Source organism: Falco punctatus, assembly GCF_963210335.1.
Source record: "Falco punctatus genome assembly, chromosome: 6".
NCBI lineage: Eukaryota > Metazoa > Chordata > Aves > Falconiformes > Falconidae > Falco > Falco punctatus.
In genome coordinates this window covers 55,071,547-55,095,621 of record NC_137585.1, presented here as the reverse complement: position 1 = coordinate 55,095,621, position 24,075 = coordinate 55,071,547, and the positions used below count along the sequence as shown (strand labels likewise).

Here is a 24,075-nt window from a genome sequence, read left to right as displayed (position 1 = left end):
TTTGTTGCTGTTGTTGTTTGCTCCTTTCCAGGTAACCGCATTTACTATGTAAAGATTCCCTACAGCTAAAAAACTATTAAATAATTCAATATTTCATTTTAATTTCAGGTCACTACCATGATTGAGTTGTATGATAAAGTTCAAACAGAATTAAAAGCTATTTAAATAAAATAATAAAAAAAAATCTTTACCTTTAAGTAGTTTTTAAAAACTTTAGCATCAGGCTGCTGAAGTGCTTGACAGAATTCCTGTAAGACAGAATAAAATACTAAGTAACTAAATGAAGCATCAAGGCAAACTGAGATACAAGGTATTCTACGTGCTCCTAACGTATGTAAAGCCATTGATATTAGTTTGTATTTTCCCTAATGTGCAACCAAAGAAAAGCATGTTCTAGATAAAAAAATTGTAATAGGCTATGACAGACCAAGTGCATTCTGGGGTGAAAAAACTGTATTTTCAAATACAGGATATCACATTCACTTTTAGCTGAGTAACAGAAACACGACTATCTAAGAGGACTGCAACCAAGGGGATTCTAAGGTTTTTTTTAACTTTCCCAGTAACTTTTGGTGGCTTTGAAATGAGTACTTCAGACAAACATTTACACTTAAAAATTACGCACACACTAAGTGGCTCTAGATTACAGCTGAACATATTTGTCACTTGAAAAAGTTAGATCAGAAAACACTGGGGTGCCGGCAAGAGATAATACTTGGATCCTTACATATACTTAACACCACTTAGAAGTTCTACAGTTTAAGTCTTACTATGAGTATAATTGTCTCCTAATGCAGCAGACCTGGTAACTATAGTATCCAAATTAATTGCAATTAACTTGTCAGTGTTCATCTAACAATTTCTTTACAGCAATGCTTACCATTACAGCTAGCAATGCTTAATGTTGAGACAGCGGTCAGGTGTGAAGTTTCACTTTTTGAGAACCCTTACACTACTCCAAAATAAACATGCAACCAACACACACACTTATTGTACATAATTTTTGACAGCAGAACCAGTGCTGTGGCTTAAATTTCTGTAGTGTGGAATACAGCCTTTATCCACACTTCCTATACAGTCAACATTGTTCATGCTACTTTTGAGCTATTAATTTAAGTATTCTGATACTTTTACCTCAAGTCAAAATTTGAACTGAAGTAGGAAGACAGTCACATGCACTGAACTTTTTTTTTTTTTGCAAGGTACTCTTCCAGTAACTTTACTCCTTATGCTAAATAAATCCTATTCTGATATGCAATATCACAGTAAGTTTTACTGAGGGATAGTAGGAGGTTAACTTTGTCAGTATTAACTTTGTTCCCATTTAACATTTATGATCAGTAAGTTTTCCAAATGTCCTTTTAAGAACTCCTACCTGAATTATCTCAGGAGCTACTTGCAAAGAAGGCAAATACTCTTGCTGAAGGTACTGAATGCACTCAGGACCCTAAAGAAAGCAGTACATAATTTGTTCAAGTATGTTTTTATACAAATGACAAGTCATAGCTCTCTACTGTATGGTACAAGAGAGTTTGAAGACAGGTGGTCTACATGACTTTTACAGAGAAGTTATGCATATCAAATGCTCATGTTATTATCAGCTGATAGCAAACAAAGATTTCTTAACCTTGGCATTAAGGACTCTACAGCAATTTGGTATCATAGAAGAAGAATGCACTGAAAATTGCACTGAAGTAAGAATTACAATACAGCCAGTCAGATCGTGACATGTTAACTGTAAAAGTCAGTTAAGTAAGAAGACAGCCCTTATTTCACTATCTGACATATGAAAGACACACCCCACCCCTGCCCTGCCCCAAACCTGGCAACTAGCATCTGCCAACTGCTTTGCCATACTACTCCCACTGTGAAATTTAGTATCCAAGTACCCCTGGATGTAGTGTTTCTCTTCTTGTAACACAGACCATAAATTTACAGTGGACTAAACTAATAAAATGGAACTTCTAATCCTTTGAGAGATATCTGCATTGATTAGATACCTCTCATCAGAAGAGGTATTACTTTACACTGGCAGTATATATAAACATAACCCAATACATCTACCACAGGAAAGTGAATTGACTTCATTAGTTCACACAGATGTTACCTTAGAACTAGAATATGGTATACAGTTCATACGAGGGGAAAAGATGTCACATCACTTTCCCGTATTTGTAGTATTAAAAGAAAGAGTACTGTTAACAGGAAGTTATTTACTAAAGCTGGATTTCCTATGTATTTATCTTTTCACTGCTTTTGGGGAGAAAGGAACAAACTCAGAAGCTCTCCTCAATTAAAAAACAAGCCTCTTCTCTGCCAGTTTATAACTTCTCACAATTTTTGTACAGTTGTGGCTTTTACTTGCATTTGAGAAAAGCATTAACCAGCAAGTTAAAGGGCATATCTGGAAACAGTAACACAAAAACATAGAAACTGTTTCATTTGCCATTAAAAATGGAAATATGCTACAGTGTTTTAGTCATTAAACAATGCATAAATCACTTTTTTCCATCAATGTTTTTCAATGTGGTCTCCTATACATCAAAAGATACCTTTGTTTTTCACAGAAGTACTTTATAGTACATCTCTAATTGCTCTTTTATGTCAGTTTAAGTACTACACTGAAAAGTGAAAGAATGCCAGTTCTTCAATTAAACACAGTAACAATCAAGTGAGCAGTTTTGTCCTTAATGAAGAGTCAGTATTTTGCAGTAATTATCAAGTGGTATAACTACTGGATCCTGTGTCCTTGCACAGCATTACAGTCATCCTATTATTTTATCGAAGAGTAGAGTAGTAATTCACTCTAGTAAGTATCTAATTTTTAGAAATTGATAAAGCACTAGAAAGAAACCTACAAGTTATTCCCTGCATAGTATGAAACTTACCCTTTTGAGATGAATTGTTTTTAACGTCACTGCACATTCTGATAAAGCCTGCAATGTAATACATAATATTAGACTGTTCAATTAGTCTACTGGTTAAATATTTAAAACCAAAGAACCTAACGAGGCTGAAAACAAGGGCTAGTTCGTGCCATTATTCCCTCATCTTCCTCTCACACAATATTAACTGAACACCTCAACCTCCCAATTTTTGTTCCACTCTAACCAGAAAAAATTGTCATAGCTGAACCCAAAATGAACTAAAGGACAGCCACCAATGTGTGTTCACTTTCACTGAACATGAGTTAATAAGTAACATAGGTCAATGCTAAATACTCAGATCTGTGATTCGCTAACTTGGTTTTGAGCATAGGTGAACTACAGAAGACAGCACCACAATATTCAATAATTAAATCATCCAGGTACCTCAATAAAAAACAAAGTATTTCATTTGTGAGATGATTATGATCTTTGATACTACATGGCCATTGTAGGTTTATTAGCTTGAATGTGCCCCACAAGAATGAAAGCAAAAAACCCAAGTCCATAATACACACCAGTACTGTCTGGGCATCCGCCAAGTCAAATGTTTGCTTCAAAGGTGCTACAAAACATGCAGGAACAATGTGCTTGTAGACAAAGTCTGCAAAACCTACTGGTCCATCTTTACCTCCTGAGAAGAAAAACAACATTCCATATTCTATTATTGCTTCATGGTTAGTAGCAGCTGCAAAGAAATTACGAATAGACAGCCTTACCCCAAAGCTCCACCAACTTCGAAAGAATAATAAAACAAGTCTTCTGTGCAATAGGATCTGGGTAATCCACTGCTCCTTGAATGACAGTGAACAACACACGCTCCACATTCTCTGCACCTTAAACACATTAAAATGAGCTTGTCATTTCAATTTGCAGCCTAAAATGTTTCTGTGCTCTTACAGTATTTCATATAAATACTGACCTGGAAGACATGCTTCAACTTCAAAATAACTCTTTTTTGCACAAATCTCAAATATTTTTGGGAAGTTTCCCCTACGATGCAAGACAACTCTTATTTAGGTTATAATCATTATTATTATTTTTTTAAAGTTTGTTTGTATTAAAGGCCAGAAGAGCAATTAAAATCTCCAAAGGTGAAGCAGGGTACTTGGACCTGCTTACAAATTTTTCTCCTCTCTACACAAAACTGGCAGAGTTAATTAAAACTCAGCAGCACTTACCGTCCAATATATGGAAAGATACTTTCACCACAAAATTTCTGTGTTGCGTCAATGTTTATTTCCATTTGGTTCTTTAAAAAATTTCTTGGCCCATCACAACTGCCAAATGCCTGTCTTTCAAGAAAGCTCTCACTACTGCTTAATGCCACTCTTTCCCACAGGTACCACCCATCATTTTAGGATGGGGGGAAGGAATTTTGAGCTCCACCTACCAGCTGAGTCCCTTCAAAGCTTTTCAAAGCCCCATGCCATTCTGATGAAATACAAACCAAGAGAATTACTTAAAGAATCAAGCAACTGGACATTTGACTTTAAATTCCTGCTTTTAAAAGCACTAATTTGCATTTCGCCACTAAGGGCAAGGAAAATCTGGTAACTACATATATAATAAGTCACATGATACCTTTTACTATCCTCTGATCTTGATATCTATAGTAGTAAACAAATGACAGGAGTTACTCATGTGTCCTTCAGAAAATGAACACCACAACAAATACTGGCAGCTGCCTCACCCAACAGTTTGAACACTGCTATATGTTATTATATTACTGTATGATCTCTGATTCACCAAATACCATGATGCACAGGGATAGATACACTGTTCTTGTCCTCCTAGACACAGTGATCACATATAAACTGAAAAGATCAATGGGAAGAACATGCCTATTACGGCAGGATTCACAAACCTGAATTCTTGCACAACAGGTAATTGGAATACTGTATTTACATTAGTCCATTCTACCTTAACATCATTAATAGTACTTGACAGGAACTAGGCTAATGATTTTAGACAAAACTTAAGAGAGGAATAACCATAGTACTATCCTTTGAGAAACTGAACTACTTACCTTGATTAGCTATGACTTCACTCATTCCACTGCCAGTTACTGTCTGCAGAAAAGCAAAGTAACTTCTCCGTAGCATTTGTTTTTCTAAAGCAGCAGACTGGTCATTTTCTTCTGCTGGAAGGAGCAACACCTCAAAAATAGCATGAAGCAGTGGCATAAACATCTGTTGCAGAAAAGGTGAAACCTGTGTCTGTGGAAATTGGAAGAGGGCATCAACGCCAACAGTTACAGCAACTGAACATTTCAGCATTAGATCTTAAAGGTTCGTTACAATTCTCAGCTTGATTCACCTTTAAAGTTAGTATTTTCATGTACCAACTACTTATAACAAAATTAATCACGTCAGTCACCATGAACATTACTGCATCTTGACTTACACGCCACCGATCTTTTGCACAAAAATACCTAGGTCTATATAGTCTCATTCTGAGTAGGAACAAAAGCTTTTTTTCCAGGCTTTCTCATCCTTCTGTTCAGACAGACACTAATTCAAATCCCCTGAAATACCAAGGGGGACTGTTGTAAGGTCATTATAGTTACAACAGAAAATGCATCTCTAACATTAAAGCTGGCAGCAGGCCACCTTTTGTAGCACTTGTCTTTAAAGACTGCTTAAAGAAAAAAGTTTTCCTGAGCTGAAATACTACTAGCATTACAGGATAAGTTTATCATTTACATCCTACTTGCAGTGAGAAGTATAAGGGCACTAAATTAACTGAACAATTCCCAATTGAAAATCTGAAGGTCTGTGCTATTCAGCCACAACAGAGTTCCATAAAGAGGCAACTCAGATGTTAAGTTTCTTAATGCTTAATAAAGATTTTATCTTTAATCACTTTACTGTACGTTGAAAATATTCAAGGTGAGACTACTGAAGCTAGGATCTTTAACATATTGTGGCAAGAATGGTACAGTATCAAAGTTAATTACACCTCAATAAGGTATTTGTTCAGTCTTGCTCCTGTGACTTTTTTTTTTTTACCTGCCTCACCTCACAGACTATTTTTAGTTATCTGTTATCTTGAATTGCTCTTAGCATAACTTGCTAAAAGGACTAAAATAGTAAGTCTTCCCCCATAATTTCTGAAATACTTGATTTTTTTACAATTCTTTCTCTCTGCCTGGCAGATGGGATACTCCAGAGGTCCACATACTAGATTCACTCAGGTATATTTATAGCTGTTCTACTGCTCACAAAATGCACTACTTCTAGTAATTTCAATATTCCATTCTGCTGACAGACTTATTTAAGCCTATTTAAAAGGGCTTCTTAACCTTCTCATACAGCAATGAATTTCCCATCACATTCACAACAGTGCAATATTCTTGTGGCAGCTCCACAGAACAAACCATGCGCAACAGGTTAGTAACTTCACCTATTTAGTTGACTTTGCATTCGAACTGTGTGAAACCAAAAAGCTCTACAAAGGCTATACTTCAGGAACCTTTGCTAAATAATCAGTTGACAGTTCTACTCTCAATTAATACTATATCATGTCTCTATTTCAAAACCTCCATATTTGTCCATCTATTTTAAATAACAATGCATTAAGCCTCAGCATACTTTTTTATGCAACACCACTGCACTGACATCTTTTAAGTCAATATTTCTCCCGATACACAGATCTGATATTCCTGTACCTCTACCTCCTGGAAATCTCAGTGTAAGAAATGAGAAAATTCACTTCAAAGCTTGCATAGTTTGTAATACTAGTTTAACACTTCAGTGGGAGGCAGGAAGTTACTTGTGTCAATAAGAAAAAAATCTTTGCGTTACAAGTAGCATTCAAAAATATTAAACCCCAAAATTTAGAAACACCATAAAATTCTGAGACTAATGAAAGAAAACCACTCATTTAATAACTGCAATGACTGCAAGTCCAGCAATGTACAACTGTGGCTGAAGACAATGTCTCCCCGTAGCAGCCTTAGAAATGTACTGACTTATTAATTGTGAAATAAGGTTTTAACAGGTATTTTTCTGGAACCAGAAGAGATATCAGCAACACTTTGTCCCCCAAAAGCTTATGCAATATCATACCTTAAACTTAGCTGTTATTTGGTTTATAAGAGGAATGAATTCTTGAAGATCTTTTGCTTCACAATCTTTAAGCATGTGTTCAGAGGCAGAAGGAATGAATGGAAGAACTTCTTCCTCTAGGCAAATAATCATGCGGTGAAGGAAAGTGCGGACACCACTTCTCAGAACTTCCTTTTGTAATGGACAACTGAGAGCTGGCAAAAATGTTTGTAAGCAGTCCAGATAAACCTCTGAGCAGCCACATTGTTTTACAGTTTGTTTATTGCTGAAAGCCTTGCTGGTTCGGCTGTAAAAGCAACGCACCGAGTATTATATAAGCTCATGTTCCAATACAGTGAAGAAGCAATAACACCAAGAGTAACATATGGTTTAAAATCCATGCACTAAACTAGAATATTACATTTCATAAAATGAGAATCAAACACTGGAAGAAATGAACAGAATTATTTGATATGAAGTAGCTACGCTCTGGCAGTTTTGGGAGAATAAAATTCTGATAGTTTACAAACAACATAGGATTAAAATAGCTCCATACAATTCTTTGAGGAAAGGAATAACATGCTGGTTTGCTATAAACTTGCTCAATATTCCCCTGTATCTACAGCCATAGCAGCCTTTTTTAAGGGGATTTAAATAATCTTCTGGGCTATCATAAATTCTCAACCACTGATGATTTTCTAGGTCAAAGCAGCACAGGTAGAAACTCAGCCCCTCCTCCCAATAAATCCTTTATATTTCCCTTTCACTCAAACCAGAAACACACACAGAGTCACTGTGCTGTACCTACCTAGCAAACCCAACAGCATGATTGAGGCAGTCAGCCAGTGCCATCTGCCTGTCCTCATCTTGTGCCATCATCAGTTTTTCTAACAATACTTTGAACTTCTCCATCAGTGGAGTCAACAAATTCCTCATTAGAACCTGTTTTCTTTCTGCAGAGTATTCGCTGTTAACTATTAATACTCCAGCTGTTTCATAAATGAAAAGTTGATCATCACTGCTTAACAGAGCCTGGTAACCATTTTCCTAAAATGGAAGATAACAGGCATAATTCACTAAATGTCCTTCATCAAAAGTTGTCTTCTCAAAGTTTAAAAGATACTACACACTGTCTTTAATCATGCCTAAGTAATCTCTATAGTAAGTTTACAATTGTTTTATTCTCTTCCTACTGAAGCAGAGGCATCAAGTATAGGCAAAAATACAGTTGAAGAAACAACTATTTTTATACGCACACCCATCTCTATACTATACTCCCAAACCCCCACATAAGATTATTAAAATTAGGTATAAATGTAAGCATGGCAGTGATCTCACACCAAAGCAGAACAATTATTTATGCTTAAATGTTTGCGTGCTAAGCTTATAATTTAACAAGTATTCAGGCACACCAATGAGCAAGTGTAAACCTTATTTATTGGGAAAGTCTGCTGTAAATACTCACAGGAGGAGACAGTTCCAGCAGGTCTTGTATTCTATTCAGAACATCTTCAATAAAGGGATTCATTTGCTTACTGAGGTAAAACACAAGTACATAACTACTTAGAAGCATGTGCATTTTTACAGGTTTTCTGACATTTTTTTAAGCTGTAAAGCTAGACTCCTAAACTACCCTCGCAGTATAGAACACCCCTTTAAATATCAAAGCACTTTTGTAGAAAAATCTGGCTGATAGAGATAGTACCTGTAGTAAGCCAAACAAATCCATGGCAGAGTGGGAAAAAAACATTTCTTTCTTTCCCCGCCCCCTTTTTCTTTTAATATACATAAATAGCCCCACTCCAGATAATGAAAATATTTCACTTAACAGGTGAAAAATAGGTTCCTTCTGAAATCTGAATCATCTCCTGCCTCTACATTAAACGCATGCCTGAGAAATAAGACCAACATGACAGGACTATTTGAAGGGCTCTAATACGCTGAGAAAATGTCATCAGTATAAATTCTGTAAATATTTGTAATTTGGTCAGGGACAGGGAAGAGTTACTCTTGGGAGTCTTCAGATTCACTCACTCTTAACTGTTCACTGAGGAAAAGCAGAACAGTCATTTACACTGTTAAATCAGTTTTAACACCTAAAGCTAAGCATATGTATTCCAGTTCTTTGTTCTGTGAGTTTTTCCACTGCCACCTTAGTATCACACAATAGGACAACTCTGCTAGAGCACTGTTTTGATATCTTAATTTTACTGCCGTACATCTGAAGCCCAGCCTGTTTCAATGACAACTGTGATGTACAGAAGGACTATGTATAGTAAATTTAGTGCCATTTGGTTACATCTGTAACAGCTTTACTCACTTAAGAGACTTGACAAATCTGGAAAAGAGGTAAGCTGTTCGACTTCGTACTTTGGGACTTGTATGGCGAAGACCACGGTGATCTAAAAATGCCATCTGCAATCGAGAAAATATCTGTCTTAGAATCCCTAAACAAGGCAGGAGGAAAATCTAATCATTCAACAATTTAAGAAACTCAGCTTCTTTAGTGACCCTCAGAAAATAAGAAAACTTCCTAAGTCTAAAGAACTTATCTAGTCAAAAATGTAAATGAGATGAAACTTACTAGAACAGTTGGAATGTGCTGAGGTTCAACAGCAAAGAATTTTTCATATCTAACCACTGTTTCAAAGAATTCCAGGGTCACTGATGTATGTTGATAGGCACTGACACCAGAAGTCACCAGCTACAAATAAAAAGCATTAGCAAGTTAATGCTTTAGCCTTGTAACACCAAGACTACAATGTGACATGCTGGTAATTAAGATAAACCATTTGAACTAGAGTGTTCCAGTCTTTATTAGCATTTTTAAATACCTTCCACACCACACATGCTTACCGTTCTCATCATGTCTTGTAAAGCCGTAGCTTTTGTAACATCACCAGAGAAGTGAGCACCATGAGATACAGGAAGAGCCTCAGCTAACATATACAGCAGCCTTATGGCTACTTCTACTTCCATAAATCGCGTAGTCTGCCAATTCCTAGAGAAGGAATATGAAGATCATGTTAGACTGTAGTAGCTTATGAAATAATCACAGTTACACCACAGAAGTATTTTCTTTTGAGCCTTCTTCAGATGCACAGTATAAAAAGAGCAGATTTAAACTAAGAAAAACACTGTAAGACTAGGCAATATTTCAGGATGCTTCTCAAAGACTTTATCCACAAACACATCACCTATTCACCACAGCACTACCAATTTTCTTTTACCAGTTTCAACCTGAAAGATACAGATTTCTTTAAGTGCTTATTTAGATACAAAACCACCCACAATGGCCCACGGACAAGCCATTCAGCTTCACTTCAAATGAGGGCTCACTAAAGAGCAAGGTACAAGGAAGCCACCAACAATACTGGAGTCCTACCTGAATACACACAACTGGCCTTTAGTCAGGCAACTAGTAATAATGTTTCTTCATTTACATGCATAGTTACCACGATGGGTTCTGCTCTTTTTTGCAAAAAAACACTTCACTTTGTTTCTTTTCCTTATCCACCCTTGGTTTTCTAATAGCATCAATACACAAAAATATTTGCCATCTCTCAAACATTTCCTTGAGGTGTAAAGTGAACACTTGCCCAAATGGCTGTTGCTTTGTACATAAATGACTAGGATCAAGTAACAACTCTAGGGAAAAAGAAATTAGCCACCCTTTAATGTTACAAAAAGAAAGCTTTTTCTTTCTAAACAGCTGAAGGAAAATTATACAAAGTTATATTTATCATGAAGTTGTAACAAGCTCAATTGTATCAATTGGCTTCCCTTGCTACACCACACATTACTTACAAACTCCGAGAGTTACAAAAGGCAAAAAAGCTAAGGGCATAGCCTACACACATTTAAAAACCCAACTTACTGAAGCGTAGTGTTAAAAACTCTGCGGACAGATGCCAACAGTAACTCTGGTGAGACCTGAGCAAGTCTGTCCAGTAAGAGTTTCAACTGTTTTCTGTACTCCACAAACATTGCTTCATCTTCCCCCTACAAAACATTCACATGTCAGTGAAGTCTGTATTTTTGTGTTTAAACAATTACACTTAAAACAAAAACGTACCTACGAGAACAGTATACCACACTCAGAATTCAATAATGCTCACCCTATGCTCTTGCAACATAACAGCAGGCTTCTTTTTTGGCTGGTTGTAATATGTTGAAATCCACTGCATTCAGTCCAGAAACATTAAAAAGGCTTTCCAAACTGAAAACTAGCCAAAAGTACAAGAAAAAAAATAATGCTCTTGGCAAAGCCTTATTGACCCAGTTCTTGAAAATTGAGTCACTCCTCAAAGGTGTTCTTTCTCAGTATCTAATTTAGTTTTAAAATTAAACTGACAGAAACATTTATGATGGACTGCATACAGTTTAAGCTAACCTTTTTAAGACTATAGAGCTCTCTGAACAGCCTGGAGCAAAAGTGAAGTCTAACATAGACAATCTTTGTTGCTGGCTGACAAGAGACGTAAGCATGGGAGGAAAGTGAAATCAATGCCTTTAGCTTATTTTTGCAGAGGTCTGACCATCTGAAGTAGGTCAAACAACATCCCAAAGAGTTTCATTACAAAATGTTTCCCAAGTCTTTTTGCAAGACAGAAGTGATGTGCAGAAACATGCAAACTTACACTGAACAAGCCAGCTCAACAGCTATGTTTAGCTAACAGCACAGCCATATTCGCTGAGGAATAGTTCTGTACAAATGCAGCCAGAAACACCCTGTTAATTGAACTGGCTTGGATAGCCCTTGACTATGTTATTTTTTCAAACGCAGACATGCCTAAAAGTTGAAAAAGCTTTCCACATAGGGAAAAAAAATAATCAGGCCACATATCTTTGCTTCCTACCTTCAAATCCTTAAGTCTATGAAAAATATGGATTTTAAAAGCATGAGCAGGTTTTACTACATGCAATTTAAATTGCATTTGCCCATTTACTCATATAACACAATACCTCATTTTCAAAATTATATTCTTCATCATATGTCAACTTCTTCATAACAGCCAACATGATTGCCTAAGATAAAAACAGAACTGTAAGCACAGAAGCAGACAAGTGATAAGAAGCAACGGTTAAAATCCTACAGTAAAGGAAACATTAAATCAAGTGTTAAATGCTTACAAATATTTTAAATCTCATTTGAATTATTATTTTCAGAGATTTAGAAGAATTAACAGTCCAAATTAAAACAGATTGATTATATCTAAACAATGCACAGACGCCATTCCAGATACATAGCATAGATAACTTGGAGCTCTCAGTCTCTGACAGTATTACCTGGCTTTGTTTTCTGCTTGTAATCTATGCCATTTGTTTCACATGGAAATAAAACAATTAAGATGACTGAACTAGGTAGAGGAAGCTAAACAGGCTGTCCAAGATCTTATTTGAAAGGTGCAGGTCAGCTTAGCTGTAATATTAACTTCTCTATTAACTCAACATCCTTTAAAGGTTGGGTTTTTTTTTGGGACAGGTTAACAAGCTGAATTCGTTCACCAAAGAATCCAACAGTAAGAGCTAGGAGCAGCAAACGAGTGAGAAAAGCAAAACCTTCTCTTTTCAGCAGCAGCAAGTTGTTAGATCGGTTAAAGCACTGACGTGCAATTTCACCTTAGTAGGGACTGTTGGTAAGTCCTAAAAGAGCAATAGACTTGACCTCATCTCTACTGAAGTCTCAAACTCTAAAGGTATCACTTTGATCTTACTAAGCATTTACTAGTTCAGGTTTTTAGAATTCCAATTTAATGTTTAAAATACATGGAGTACTCAATTCCATTCACGCTTTCTAAGATGGACAGAAACTGGACCAACACACACAGTTAGCTAGAACAAGTGAAAATTACAATAGATTTTTAAACGGCTGAAAGAAGAAAGAATGGTATGATCACTTCTCAGTTTAACACAAATCCTCAAGAGCTGCTCAGTAAAATTAAGAAATAATTCTAACAAAGTTCTTCAGTATGAACGCAAATTTAACAAAACAGACTTCCAGAGAGTAACATATTCAAATTTTAAGCATCTTAAGTGCACTGCAGTAGTAATTTTGCTTGATCCAGTTATAAGAACAAACGAGACATAGTAACAAAAATAAAAACACTCAGTGATGTTATCAAACTTCTCTTGTTGTGTTACCTCATCCAGTTTAAACAGACGTTAGACAAAACCAGGTCAAGATAATCCAGACCCCGATTATCTATATTCAACTTTTCATGTTAGAACAGGTACAGAATTTAGTTTTCTTCGTAAAGGAAAAGTAATCACAGCTATCGGCTGTATGAACTTACAAAATACTTGCACCGATCTAACCAGTTCAGCATCTAAATTAATTCATCCATATTGGTGCAGAAGGGTCATAGGAGAAAAAACTGTAAAAGGACTGTGCTAAAAACCCCAAACAAGTTTACTGCCTCCAGAAGTAGACATAAGCCTTATTTAACTTAATGCTTTATATATAAACTTAAGCTTATGTATAAACTTAAATGTACAGTTTAATGTAACACTTAACATATAACTGCTCAGTCTAAGTACAACTGTTATATTTGGATTGCAGCTTCTTTCATAACTTTAACTTATGATAGTATCAAGGGTCAAATTTTATGACAACCCTTCCCACACTACTTCCAATCCTTTGGAATTAGGGCAGGTTTTAATAAAAATACAAAGCTTCAGGGAAAAAAATATCCACCTCTTCTACCTTGATTTAAGAATCCCCTATCGACAGTACAGACTGTGCAGGAGCTTACCAACATGTGCTTAAGGGTTGCTTGGGAAGACCAGCTCTAAAATAGCTTTAATCTTCATACACAATTCAATATAGGTTTACTATTTGAAGAAACAGCCGTAGTTATTCAGCAGAAGATTGAACATACTGTCCTTACTTTCAAGTCTTCCCTTTTAACTATTGTCACATTGCACATTTTAAAGCACAGAAACAAAACATGATTTATTTTAGCAAAATGAAAGATTCTGACCCAAAGTGTCACTGAAAAAAAGGATCTTTAGTACAAAGTACTTACCTCTACATTAGCTTTTTGTTGGTCTGAAAGTGCAGAAAGCTGCAAAATAAGTTTCAAGTGTTATTTTTTTGTACAGTAACTCCTTTACTGCTGTCTAATAGGAAAAGACAGGTTTGCTTTAACAGCCATATGATCTGCAAACCTTTTTCCCACTTAACACAACATTTAACACAATTTCTTCAGATTTCTAACACCACCACAGAAATAACATGACCACAGCCATTAAATATTCTCAAGGCTAGTCAAAAAACTATTTCACAAGTCAGCTTGCACATAGTATGAGATTCATATATTCCCACATAAATCAAACTAAATCATATGTCAAAAAGCAATGTTAAATGGAAGGCAGATGTTATTTACTTGTTTCAAGATGTGAAGGTAGTCATAACAAAAGCCAATGATATTAGATGAGATGTCATCATCTTCATGAATAAGCAGTTGCAACATTAGGGCCACTTTTGCTTCAATAGCTTGCAGAGTGTCTTGAGCACTCTTCATGTCACCATTTTTTATCAGTTTAGTCCAACTAGCTATTAATGCTTGCCCCATTCCATTGACCAGCTTAGAAAATCTGGCCAGAAAATCCACATCATCTTCCTGCAAGACAAGACGTCCAATTAAAAATACTAGCAGATCTTATGTTTAAATGGGATGAGCTTACAGACTGTTCTACTTGTGTCTAGCATGTAGAAATAGTAAAACCAACATTTGCCTGCTAGATGCAAAGTTTAATTGCCTGGTTCTTTTTCCCCAGGGAATGGAGAGAAAGAAATTAAAGCAATGCCAGATTTGGCTGTTCTCCATAATACAACAGTAACTTGCTTCGCCTCTGCAGATTCGTTTCTCTTTTTACTTTACATCAAGAAGCAGGCTCAAAATAAACACAGCAGCACATTCATACCATAAATCTTAGGCTGTGTAAGAGGAAAATCTTTTTATGGGAAAACTGTGAAGAATTAACAGCTGTAGCTCACCAGAATACTGATAACAAGTAACTTTCAGTACTGCCTTTAAGAGTGAGTTAATATTAAATATTTATGGCTTGCTTTTACAGAAATACATTGATCAGAATTGAAAAGTACCCCTAGACCAGTCACCCAAACAGATGCTTTGCTCCCTGCCATAACTGTACAAAAGCAGAATACAAGTCTTCCTTAGAAAGACTGAGGTAAGATTGTTACAGACATTTTCTGCATTTTAGTAGGAATACAAATTTGACAAAGGCTTCAAAATAAAGAGGTAATTGTCTTGCCATCTAAGGACTACAACTTCATAAGGACTGGCTCCTCTTTCTGCATGGCGGGTAGCAAACAGCTGTCCTTTAAACACTGCAACTGCCAGGGAACGTGTACTTGATTAGCAGGTGTATTTTTCCAGCTTATAGCCAGGAATTTCAAGCCTCACGTCTGATGGTGCAGATACACAGAACAGCATACATGCACTCAAAAAAGCTCTTTCCCCTACCTAATAATGCACAGCTGATCTAATGCATCACCATAAAAAGCTCTACCTGGACTACAATACCTATCACAGAATCATTCACTCAGAAGAGAAAATTCAAGGCAACAAAACGCAAAAGCAACATTAACAGTAAGCACGACACTTCAGGAGAGGAAATAATACTTTGCTTCTAAAATGGAAAACCCATGCTAAGGACAAACAAAATGCAATGGGTTTTTAATTAATGAGTATTAATAACAAGCTTTTGAGTATGAGAAAACTATAAGTAGTGTTTATCTTTGATGCAGAAGCACAACTAATTCTCCCTAATCTGTGGATGTCATTTTATAGTTTTCTGTTCACTTGCTTATTAAAGAACTGTTGGAAACCTATGACTCATTCCTATTCTAAAAATCAATATACAAACCTGATCAATACTGAAGAGGCCAGCAGACTGCAATACTTGACATAAAGATTCAACCAATTTTGTTTTATCAATTGGGTCCATTCCCTTATTTACAATTTCAAACAAACAATCACAGGCTTCTTCCCGGAGAACTTCCACAGACATGTGACCTAGCAGCATATTTATAAACCTTCAGAGGAAAAAAAAAATTTTTTTTATATGTACACAGTAGCATTGTATAGAAACTTTATATTATTTCTGCGCATATTTACAACAATTGGTTTTTCTAAGACAGTTTTAAAGTCTATTGTACTGACTAAACACAGCATTATGTACTTTTTAATGAGAACCCAACAAACTGTCTAGTGTCTATTTCAGCCATTATATTGGCTTGGCTTACAAAGTCAATCACTCTACTAAAACCCCCAAAACTCCAAAGATTTATATATGAAGTCCTTTTTCAAAGATTCATTTTAATTCTGTTTCATAGAAATACAGTAAGCATGCTATCAATGTTATTTTTGCAAACACATTACATCAAAAAAACTCCTTACCTTTCATTGGCTATGAGACTCAAATCTATCCAGGATACATAAGCTCCAACTACTTCAAGGCACTGGCATGTCAACTCTGAGTTATTATATTGATAGTTTTGTAAGATTTGGTACCATGATTCCACCAAACTTGGAATGCACTGTTCTCTCATAGTATCTTTTAATAAGGTGTTCCTACGAGCCTCCTATCAATACAGAAAAAGGATAAATCAGACTTGTCATAGATTAGCATCTTGTCAAATTAGTAGCACTTTTGTGTCCACTACCAGACACCACTTGTCCTAGCAAGATAAATAACTCAAATCAGAAACCCAAAGAGAGCACATTTTTTTCTTGGAAGAAATAAAACCCAAGTATAGGTTTTGCTCTTTTTCTACCACAATGCCCAAACACTGAAGAAAGGCAGACAAAGGTGAAAAGCCCTCTAGACCATTAAATGGATTTTTGATTTTAGAACTCCTTAAAAGAGGTACTAGAAGAAATTAACATTTTAAAATGAGTCAGTCAAACATTAAATTGGTTAACTCAATCCATCAGTCTTCTTTTTGCTAGCTCTTCAAGTAAAAAATACATTAACTAGAAAGTATGAAATCATAAAAAACATTAAACAACTTACAGCTTTTGGATCTAAACCACCTAATGTCTCTAAGGCAGAGTTGCCATAGGAAAACACCAACATATCTGCAAGTCTTCTGCTCTAATTGAAGTAAGATAACTTTGTAGAAAATTTAAAAAAATGTTAATGCAAAATAACAACTTGCCTCTGATGTATGAACAACATCCCGGTCTACCAGCTCAGCATCAACAGCCATCAGGATTCTGAGGTACATATCCACCCCTCGTGGATTAAGGTCAACTACTGATAGAATATCAAAAAAAAACTTGGGCCATTTTGTAAGATACTCAGTAACAAAAAGCAATGCAAAGACTTGCGCTGCTTTGTTGCGAATAAAAGTCTTCTCAGGCTGGGGATTCAGCATCTGGTAGAAACAAGATATTTTATTTGTATATTCTTACTAAATTAGAGAAGAACAATACATGCTTGCTGATATCTACAGTGATAAACATACTAACTCTCTTCCTGACTGATATAAATAAAAAACCTTACCTTTCCAAGGATTTAGAAGAAAATTTAGCTAAATCGTAGTGAAACAGGGAAAACACTGTCTCTGGGTGATACAGTCCTAAGTCTTTAATACAGTACTAAGACATTAAGTGTACTGTTCAAAGACTAAAAGCTAATCTGTCAGTTTGGTGAAAGGAATAAACAAGAACTTCCAGACAACAAGTTACAGTCCTCTTGTGGCTAGCTTGTGCCTATGTTAGATGTTAGCTTTAAGAGTAGTAAAGGAAGTTTTTAAAACTAAGCTTGTTGGGGGAGTGGGGTAGAATCTGTCACTACCAATCTCCCTCTCTCTCCTTCATTTCCTGTAAACTCCTCCTAAGGGGAACAGTTGCCACAAAGAGAAATTAAAAGCAATTTAATCCATTTCACAATGATCTGTTCTTTTTCAAGTTATATTACATTCCATTTCCTACTGTTAGGTTTTCTACAAACAAAGCAACTATGTTAATTTTGAATACAGAAGTGGAATGATAACTAGATAATGGCAGGTACAGGCAAAGACTTGTATATGCTCACTTGACAGTTCTGCTCATTACAAACTCTTGGGTCCAACTGTGATACTGGATGTTCAGCTACATAACTAATTCCACAAGAAAGAATACTATGGCAAAGCACTGGCTACTAACAGACAAGTAATGCAGTTAATTCATAAACGTCTGCTATTCTAAGTAGACAGGAGCTAGGCCAGGAGGGTCTTAAAAACAGAATTACTGCTCCTTCTCCAGTCAAGAACACCAGGAATCTGGATTATATATATCTCTAAAAGGGAAACATTTAATACTCCTTATTTCAGCTACAACTGATTAAACCACAATCATTATCTGATTTAAAAGAGTTTTATGTTTAGTAACAAGTTCAAGCACAGAGTTCTTTACAATGTCTGATTTAATGAATCTCTAATGAAGACTGGCACATCAAAAGCTTTTAGCCATCAGATACTGTATATCTTCAGGAAGCCATCTTTAAACTCAAGTGACAGATTAAACACTTAGCCCACAGTCATCGCCTTACATTAGCCTACTATGTAAGATTGTTGCAAAGGGACATACTTACCTGTGCTTGCAGCCATGTTATAAGTGTTTCCCTAATTAGCTGCTGCTGGACTTCAGTAAGTTCAGAGTATCTGAAACAAAGCATAATGACATCAAAATACATGCCTCATGACAAGTGTGACACTCAGTGAGGCAAAAACTCTTTTAATATTACACATAATACTGCACATTAAGGTAAACGACAGGTTCCTAGAAAAGCAATTTACACAGCTACTTGCATGTTAAAATTTTGATTCGAAGACTAAAAATAAGAAAAAAATTCTGCCCATATTAATGGATTACATTTTGAGGCATTAACACCTTCTATATTAGAGTAGAAGCTTGAAATCTTGCAGGAAGGCTGGTCTCAGGGACAGGACTTATGACCCTGATAAAAATACATGCTTGACCATAAGCCGTGGGGAGAAGGAAGAGACATCTGTATATGCTCAGATTTGTTTACTACATGAAGACTGTCAATAGTGAGCACAAGGAAGTCCTTCACTGATCTGACCTAGAGTACATTTATTATCAGACACATGTCAAAAGAAAAAAGCAAACAAGTCATTCTGCTTTATGTCATACATACAGTCTTGGCAAAATTTGACATTATACCCAGCCCACTTCAAGTACTACTCACACATGTTCCTTCCCAGAACTAGCTCAGCTTGCACTAGAACTAGCTATAGGTTTGGTACAGTCCTTAACAGGAATAACTGCTGAATGCAACTCCAGTGTTCCTGTCACAAGTAACCAGTAAGAAGAAAAAAGCAACCTCACTGAAAATGCTTGAGAAAATAAGCAGGAAAACAAGAGAAAACATACTGCAGGAAGCAGGTGACGAGAGTGGAACAAGCAGAGGAAGATGGACAATGAGGTAAAATCAGGTCAATAAAATCACAGAAAATTAAGCCTTTCATTTTTACTCTAATACATAATTGTGAAAATCAGTGGCAAAATACATCTCATTCCTATCTAAAGCCTGACCCACATATTCAGTGTATTGCAACCAGTCATGATGATATTCCAGGACAGTCATATATTATTTCAAAGTATTTTTTCCTAAATTTACGATTCAATGAAAACACCATTCGGTGAAAAGACTCTTAACATCTCTGTCACGGTTATTGAATGAATAGAGCTTTGTCTGAAGCCCAGAACCCTGTACTGAGCAAGGCTGCTGCTTGCAGGACTCTTTTCTGCAAAAAATCAATGAGAGTACAGAGTAAGGCTTGAATCTCCAGAAAGGAATGACTAAGTTTCAAGCAATCCTTGGTAATTGGGACTGTGTTGGGCCATACACAGGTGTTAGACTAGCCAAGTCAAACATGCTGCTCAAAACCCAGCTACTCTTCTCCCAGGAAAAGGTGAAGAAATACAAGAACGTCCTCTGGACCAGATTAAAACTACCTCATCAACTACACCGAGATGACAGACACCATTTTAAGTTTCTTCACAAGCAGAATAAACAGGAAAAATTAAATGGATGTATAAGGCTGCTGTCAAAAAAGAATACTCACTTGAACTTTACTTGATGTTCAAGAACTTGAAAGCAAAAGAATTTGATGTGATCATCACTATAAAAGAAAAGAAATTGCTGTTACTGGTGGCAATACGGTACAATTCTCTGGGAAGGAAAAAATGCCTTAAATATTACAGCCAGGTCATTCCTTTGGCAAATCAAGAATTACTGTGCACCAGAAAAATTGCTACTGCTATTACTTCAAAGCAAAAATGACAACTACTTGAGCAGTTCATTTGGTAAAAGAAACTGTTAAATTAATATCTACGTTTGATATTATAATCTTCTTTTCTATAGCCACCAATTTGTGATGCTTCGATTTCAGTACTGAACATACAAAATTGCAATGATTATTGTATCCTGTCTTTATAAAAATCTGTCAGGCTTCAATAATACATTCATGGCCTGTTAATACACTAAGTTGTACATTACATCTTAAAGAGCAAAGCTAAAGACAAACTGAGGTATAGATTAGGAAGGAACATTCCCCATTATTACAAGTTTTAGACTAGATGAAAAAATAAGTTTAAAAAATCTAAAATTCTAAAATAGCTAATCTAAAAAAAAAAAATCTAAAATTTTACCCATGAGTTTATCTAATCTGAAAATTTGTAACAATCATAATGTATTTTGGTAAAGATTATAAAATGCTGTTTTCAAATCTTGTATGGTTTTGTTACTGCATACTCTGTTGGAATCAGAAGTTTGATAAATCATTTACAAAAAAAGCATTCACTATAAATCACTGTTGCTGTTCAGGAAATATACATCTCAGTTTTCTTCCAACTTGAATTATTCTGCAATACAGCAACAACCTAGCATCTGAGATCTAAATACACAACTTCGTGCAAAAATTATGGTGACTAGACACTCTTCCCATCTTGAAAAGTGGGATGGCCTACTCCACAGAATATGGGCAAGAAACCGCTTCTGAGACTACTACACATAAAGCTTATAGTCTTATCATGGGAAATTTTCAGCACTCTTCCCCAAAAGACAGCACTAGAACTCATTCTTTTTCCCTGGATTTCATAAAGCAGCAGTCTTTAGGCTACAAAATTAAGGACTTTTATTTATACATTATACAGAAAGCATTATACAGAAGCCACTGTGATAGTAAAAATAGCATGAAGACCATATTAACTTTCAGCAATGTACAGTTTGCCTATTATGCTGCAGAGCTAAAACCAGACCCAAACATATTACTAATGAAAATAAACAATGATCTGCATTACCTGTATATACTCTGAGCTAATGCTTCTGCACAGACTTGCCAAGCATCCTGGGATATCTTCAGCTGCTCAAAGTAGGCTAATGCCTGCAAACATCCAAGTAAGTTTCATTTTAAAAAAGATGCAAACCACACAGCAAGACACCTCATTCACACCTAGACTCACATTTGAACAGCTCTCCCTCAAAAAACCAAACAGTATTTGGATACCTCCAAGTATTTATATGGCTCCCTAATTACCATAACACAAGAGAGTTTCTTCAAATGCTAATATTACAGGTACCCATTTCCCCTTTACATTCAATACAAATATTTTTGTTACTTTAATATTAAAGTCACAGAAGCAGAAATATTGAGTTTAGAAGGGACCTCTGGAGACAGGGTCAACTAGAAGTTGCTCAGGGCCTTTACACATAGGTGGAAGGTCACATCCAAGTTAATATTCTTTCCACAAATTCTACAGAGAAAGTGATTTAGATTTTTCACTGAAAACAACTGCACCACAGCTGTATTCAACACCTCAAGCTCAAGAAATATTCAAACACTGAGCACCTGACAACTGTCAATTTAGGAATCTATTACAGAGTACAAAAAAAAATCTACCAAATTTTAGATAATCAAGTGCTTATCAGAACTTCTAAAAAGCTTTTGACAACAGTTAACTAGATCTAATTGGATTAAGATTAAGTGTGGTCTGTTATACAAAAGAATAAAGTAACTTTTGAAACAGAGATTAGATTAACAACATTATTTCAATTCTGTGAATGCATGTATTTCAAGAGGGGTTTCTGGCTGCTGGGCTTTTTTTTTTTTTTTTTGCATTATTTCATAATTGTCTCCATTCACCAAAGTAATTATTTAGTAAGTTGAAACAAGTTCTTAAAACAAAAATTCACTTCCTGTAGATAGTACAGGTAATTTTCTAATACTGAACAGTTTTACTAGAAATTGTTTGATACTTCCTTTGGATATTACATCTTACACGATTAGTGAAAAGATAAGTCACCTTTTATAAAAGGTATTTCCAGGTTAGGCAGACTGTATAGTTAGAAGGTCAATAATCTATAAGCTCAACTTTTACAGTGATATTCTATTAACAGAACACTTAAAGACTAGTTACATCTATCTTTTCAAAAAGGACAAACATCCAGAACCAATTTAACAGGCTGCTTAGCAATATTAGCCACATCAAACTAAATTTTTAACTTTCTTATACATTCCAGATTTGTTTAATGAACACAAAAACTAAGGTATTATCATCCTCGTTTCTAAAAGATTTTACTGGAGGTTATCTTGTAGACACTTGAATCAACTTGATAAATCAGTAAACAGAAACACTTATTCATGAAATAGTTACATAAATTGTGATGCCTTTTCATAGCAGCATCTCTCTTATGACGTAACTGTTACCACGCACCACAATTACTTTTTTAACCTACTCTATGCTAATACAAGCTTCACTACAGTTACAAACACAGATTTCATTAAAAGACACTAAATATCATCTAAGAATTGAAAGGGCAATTGCAAGCAACTCACTGTTTTCAGTGGCTGCTTTCCATTCTCTGGAGGATGGAGAGTATGGAGCCTCTGAAAGAGGCTGAGCAATAAGTACAAAGAACTTAAAGAGTCAGAGCCCAGAAAAATAAATTCTATGCACGTTAAGTGTAATTTCACAGAACTGGTGACACAGGACCTTCAGCTTACAACACAATTTTGTTTTCTGCCATGAACCCTATACACTGGTTAACCAAAAAAATCTAGCCAAACCCACAACCCCTTGCCCAAGGAAATATGAGACTACTGCACTGAAATAGCACTCCCAATTGTTAAAGAGATAAGCAAGTTGATTACATACTCTTTGTCTGAAGTCTGCATCAGCATTTGGGTTTAGCCCTAAAAGGGCTTGTTCATCCATCTCTATTGCTATACTTTTTGTTTCCTACTCCTAACTCGTTTGCCCACTTCTAGAGAGGAAACTACAATCATCTGCAAATAGAGAAAGAGAAACTTTATTTGTTCGGCAGAACAACAAAAATTAAAAGCAGCACAGCAACAACCACAGAAATTTGCCCACAAATCTCAAACATATAGTACATACTCCACCAAAACATGAATAAGCACAGTTCTGATACAGATATCAGTATTCTGAGTCCTTTAATAAACTTTTAATAGTACCAAACTTCTTACTGAATAAAATAAATTTAAAGTGTCCATATATTTCAATTCTCTTGAAAAGAGCTAATATCATCTTAACAGAGAAATGGCATGATGTTGTACTATTCAACTGAAAGGCTTGAACTAAAATTTCAAGCATGCAGAGAAGATTTCAGCAAGATATGACATAAGCATAAATCTCCTACTTAAGTTATAGACTGCTGTATTTTTTCCCCACCACAACCTTCACAACTGCAAAAAAAAAAGCTACTAATCTCTAATATTATTAAGATGCTTCATAAACCCATTTAATGAAGTATTTCCCCTAGGGGAGCAAAGCCATTAGGAGGTCTTTCCTCTAAAACAAGCACACACAAGAGAAATATCTCAGACATTAACGACAAAATACATCACACTGAGTTACTAAAAGTTTTCTGTGCCTGGTAATGGGTGCTGATTTACTAGCAATGATTTTTATTTAGAAAATTCAGTGTAAAATTAAAAAGTAAACTAGGCAAATGTTCTAAAGATTATGTGCCTCTGCAGGCTATTCTGCAATGCTATGGTAAAACAGAAAAGAATTTAAAAAAAAAATAAAATTGTCAAA

At 35.6% G+C, this 24,075-nt stretch overlaps 1 protein-coding gene across 3 annotated transcripts in view; it reads right to left on the bottom strand.

The window, feature by feature from the left end:
- The window catches only part of XPOT (exportin for tRNA), a 29,014-nt gene that overhangs the window by 787 nt on the left and 4,152 nt on the right, over nucleotides 1-24,075 (bottom strand). Inside the window, exons 2-24 of one of the 3 annotated variants that reach the window (XM_080390737.1) lie at nucleotides 23,170-23,300; nucleotides 21,316-21,398; nucleotides 20,079-20,135; nucleotides 18,581-18,650; nucleotides 17,163-17,381; nucleotides 16,402-16,586; nucleotides 15,869-16,037; nucleotides 14,362-14,598; nucleotides 14,002-14,040; nucleotides 11,939-12,001; nucleotides 10,851-10,975; nucleotides 9,830-9,974; nucleotides 9,558-9,677; nucleotides 9,294-9,388; nucleotides 8,439-8,508; nucleotides 7,782-8,020; nucleotides 6,995-7,280; nucleotides 4,954-5,143; nucleotides 3,644-3,760; nucleotides 3,443-3,558; nucleotides 2,889-2,936; nucleotides 1,376-1,447; nucleotides 192-248 (exon numbers count right to left, since the gene is read on the bottom strand). In XM_080390737.1, coding sequence (XP_080246863.1) covers nucleotides 192-248; nucleotides 1,376-1,447; nucleotides 2,889-2,936; nucleotides 3,443-3,558; nucleotides 3,644-3,760; nucleotides 4,954-5,143; nucleotides 6,995-7,280; nucleotides 7,782-8,020; nucleotides 8,439-8,508; nucleotides 9,294-9,388; nucleotides 9,558-9,677; nucleotides 9,830-9,974; nucleotides 10,851-10,975; nucleotides 11,939-12,001; nucleotides 14,002-14,040; nucleotides 14,362-14,598; nucleotides 15,869-16,037; nucleotides 16,402-16,586; nucleotides 17,163-17,381; nucleotides 18,581-18,650; nucleotides 20,079-20,135; nucleotides 21,316-21,398; nucleotides 23,170-23,229 — 2,862 coding nt within the window. In that variant the 5' untranslated portion in view covers nucleotides 23,230-23,300. The other 2 variants (XM_080390735.1, XM_080390736.1) reach the window with 2 other exon arrangements.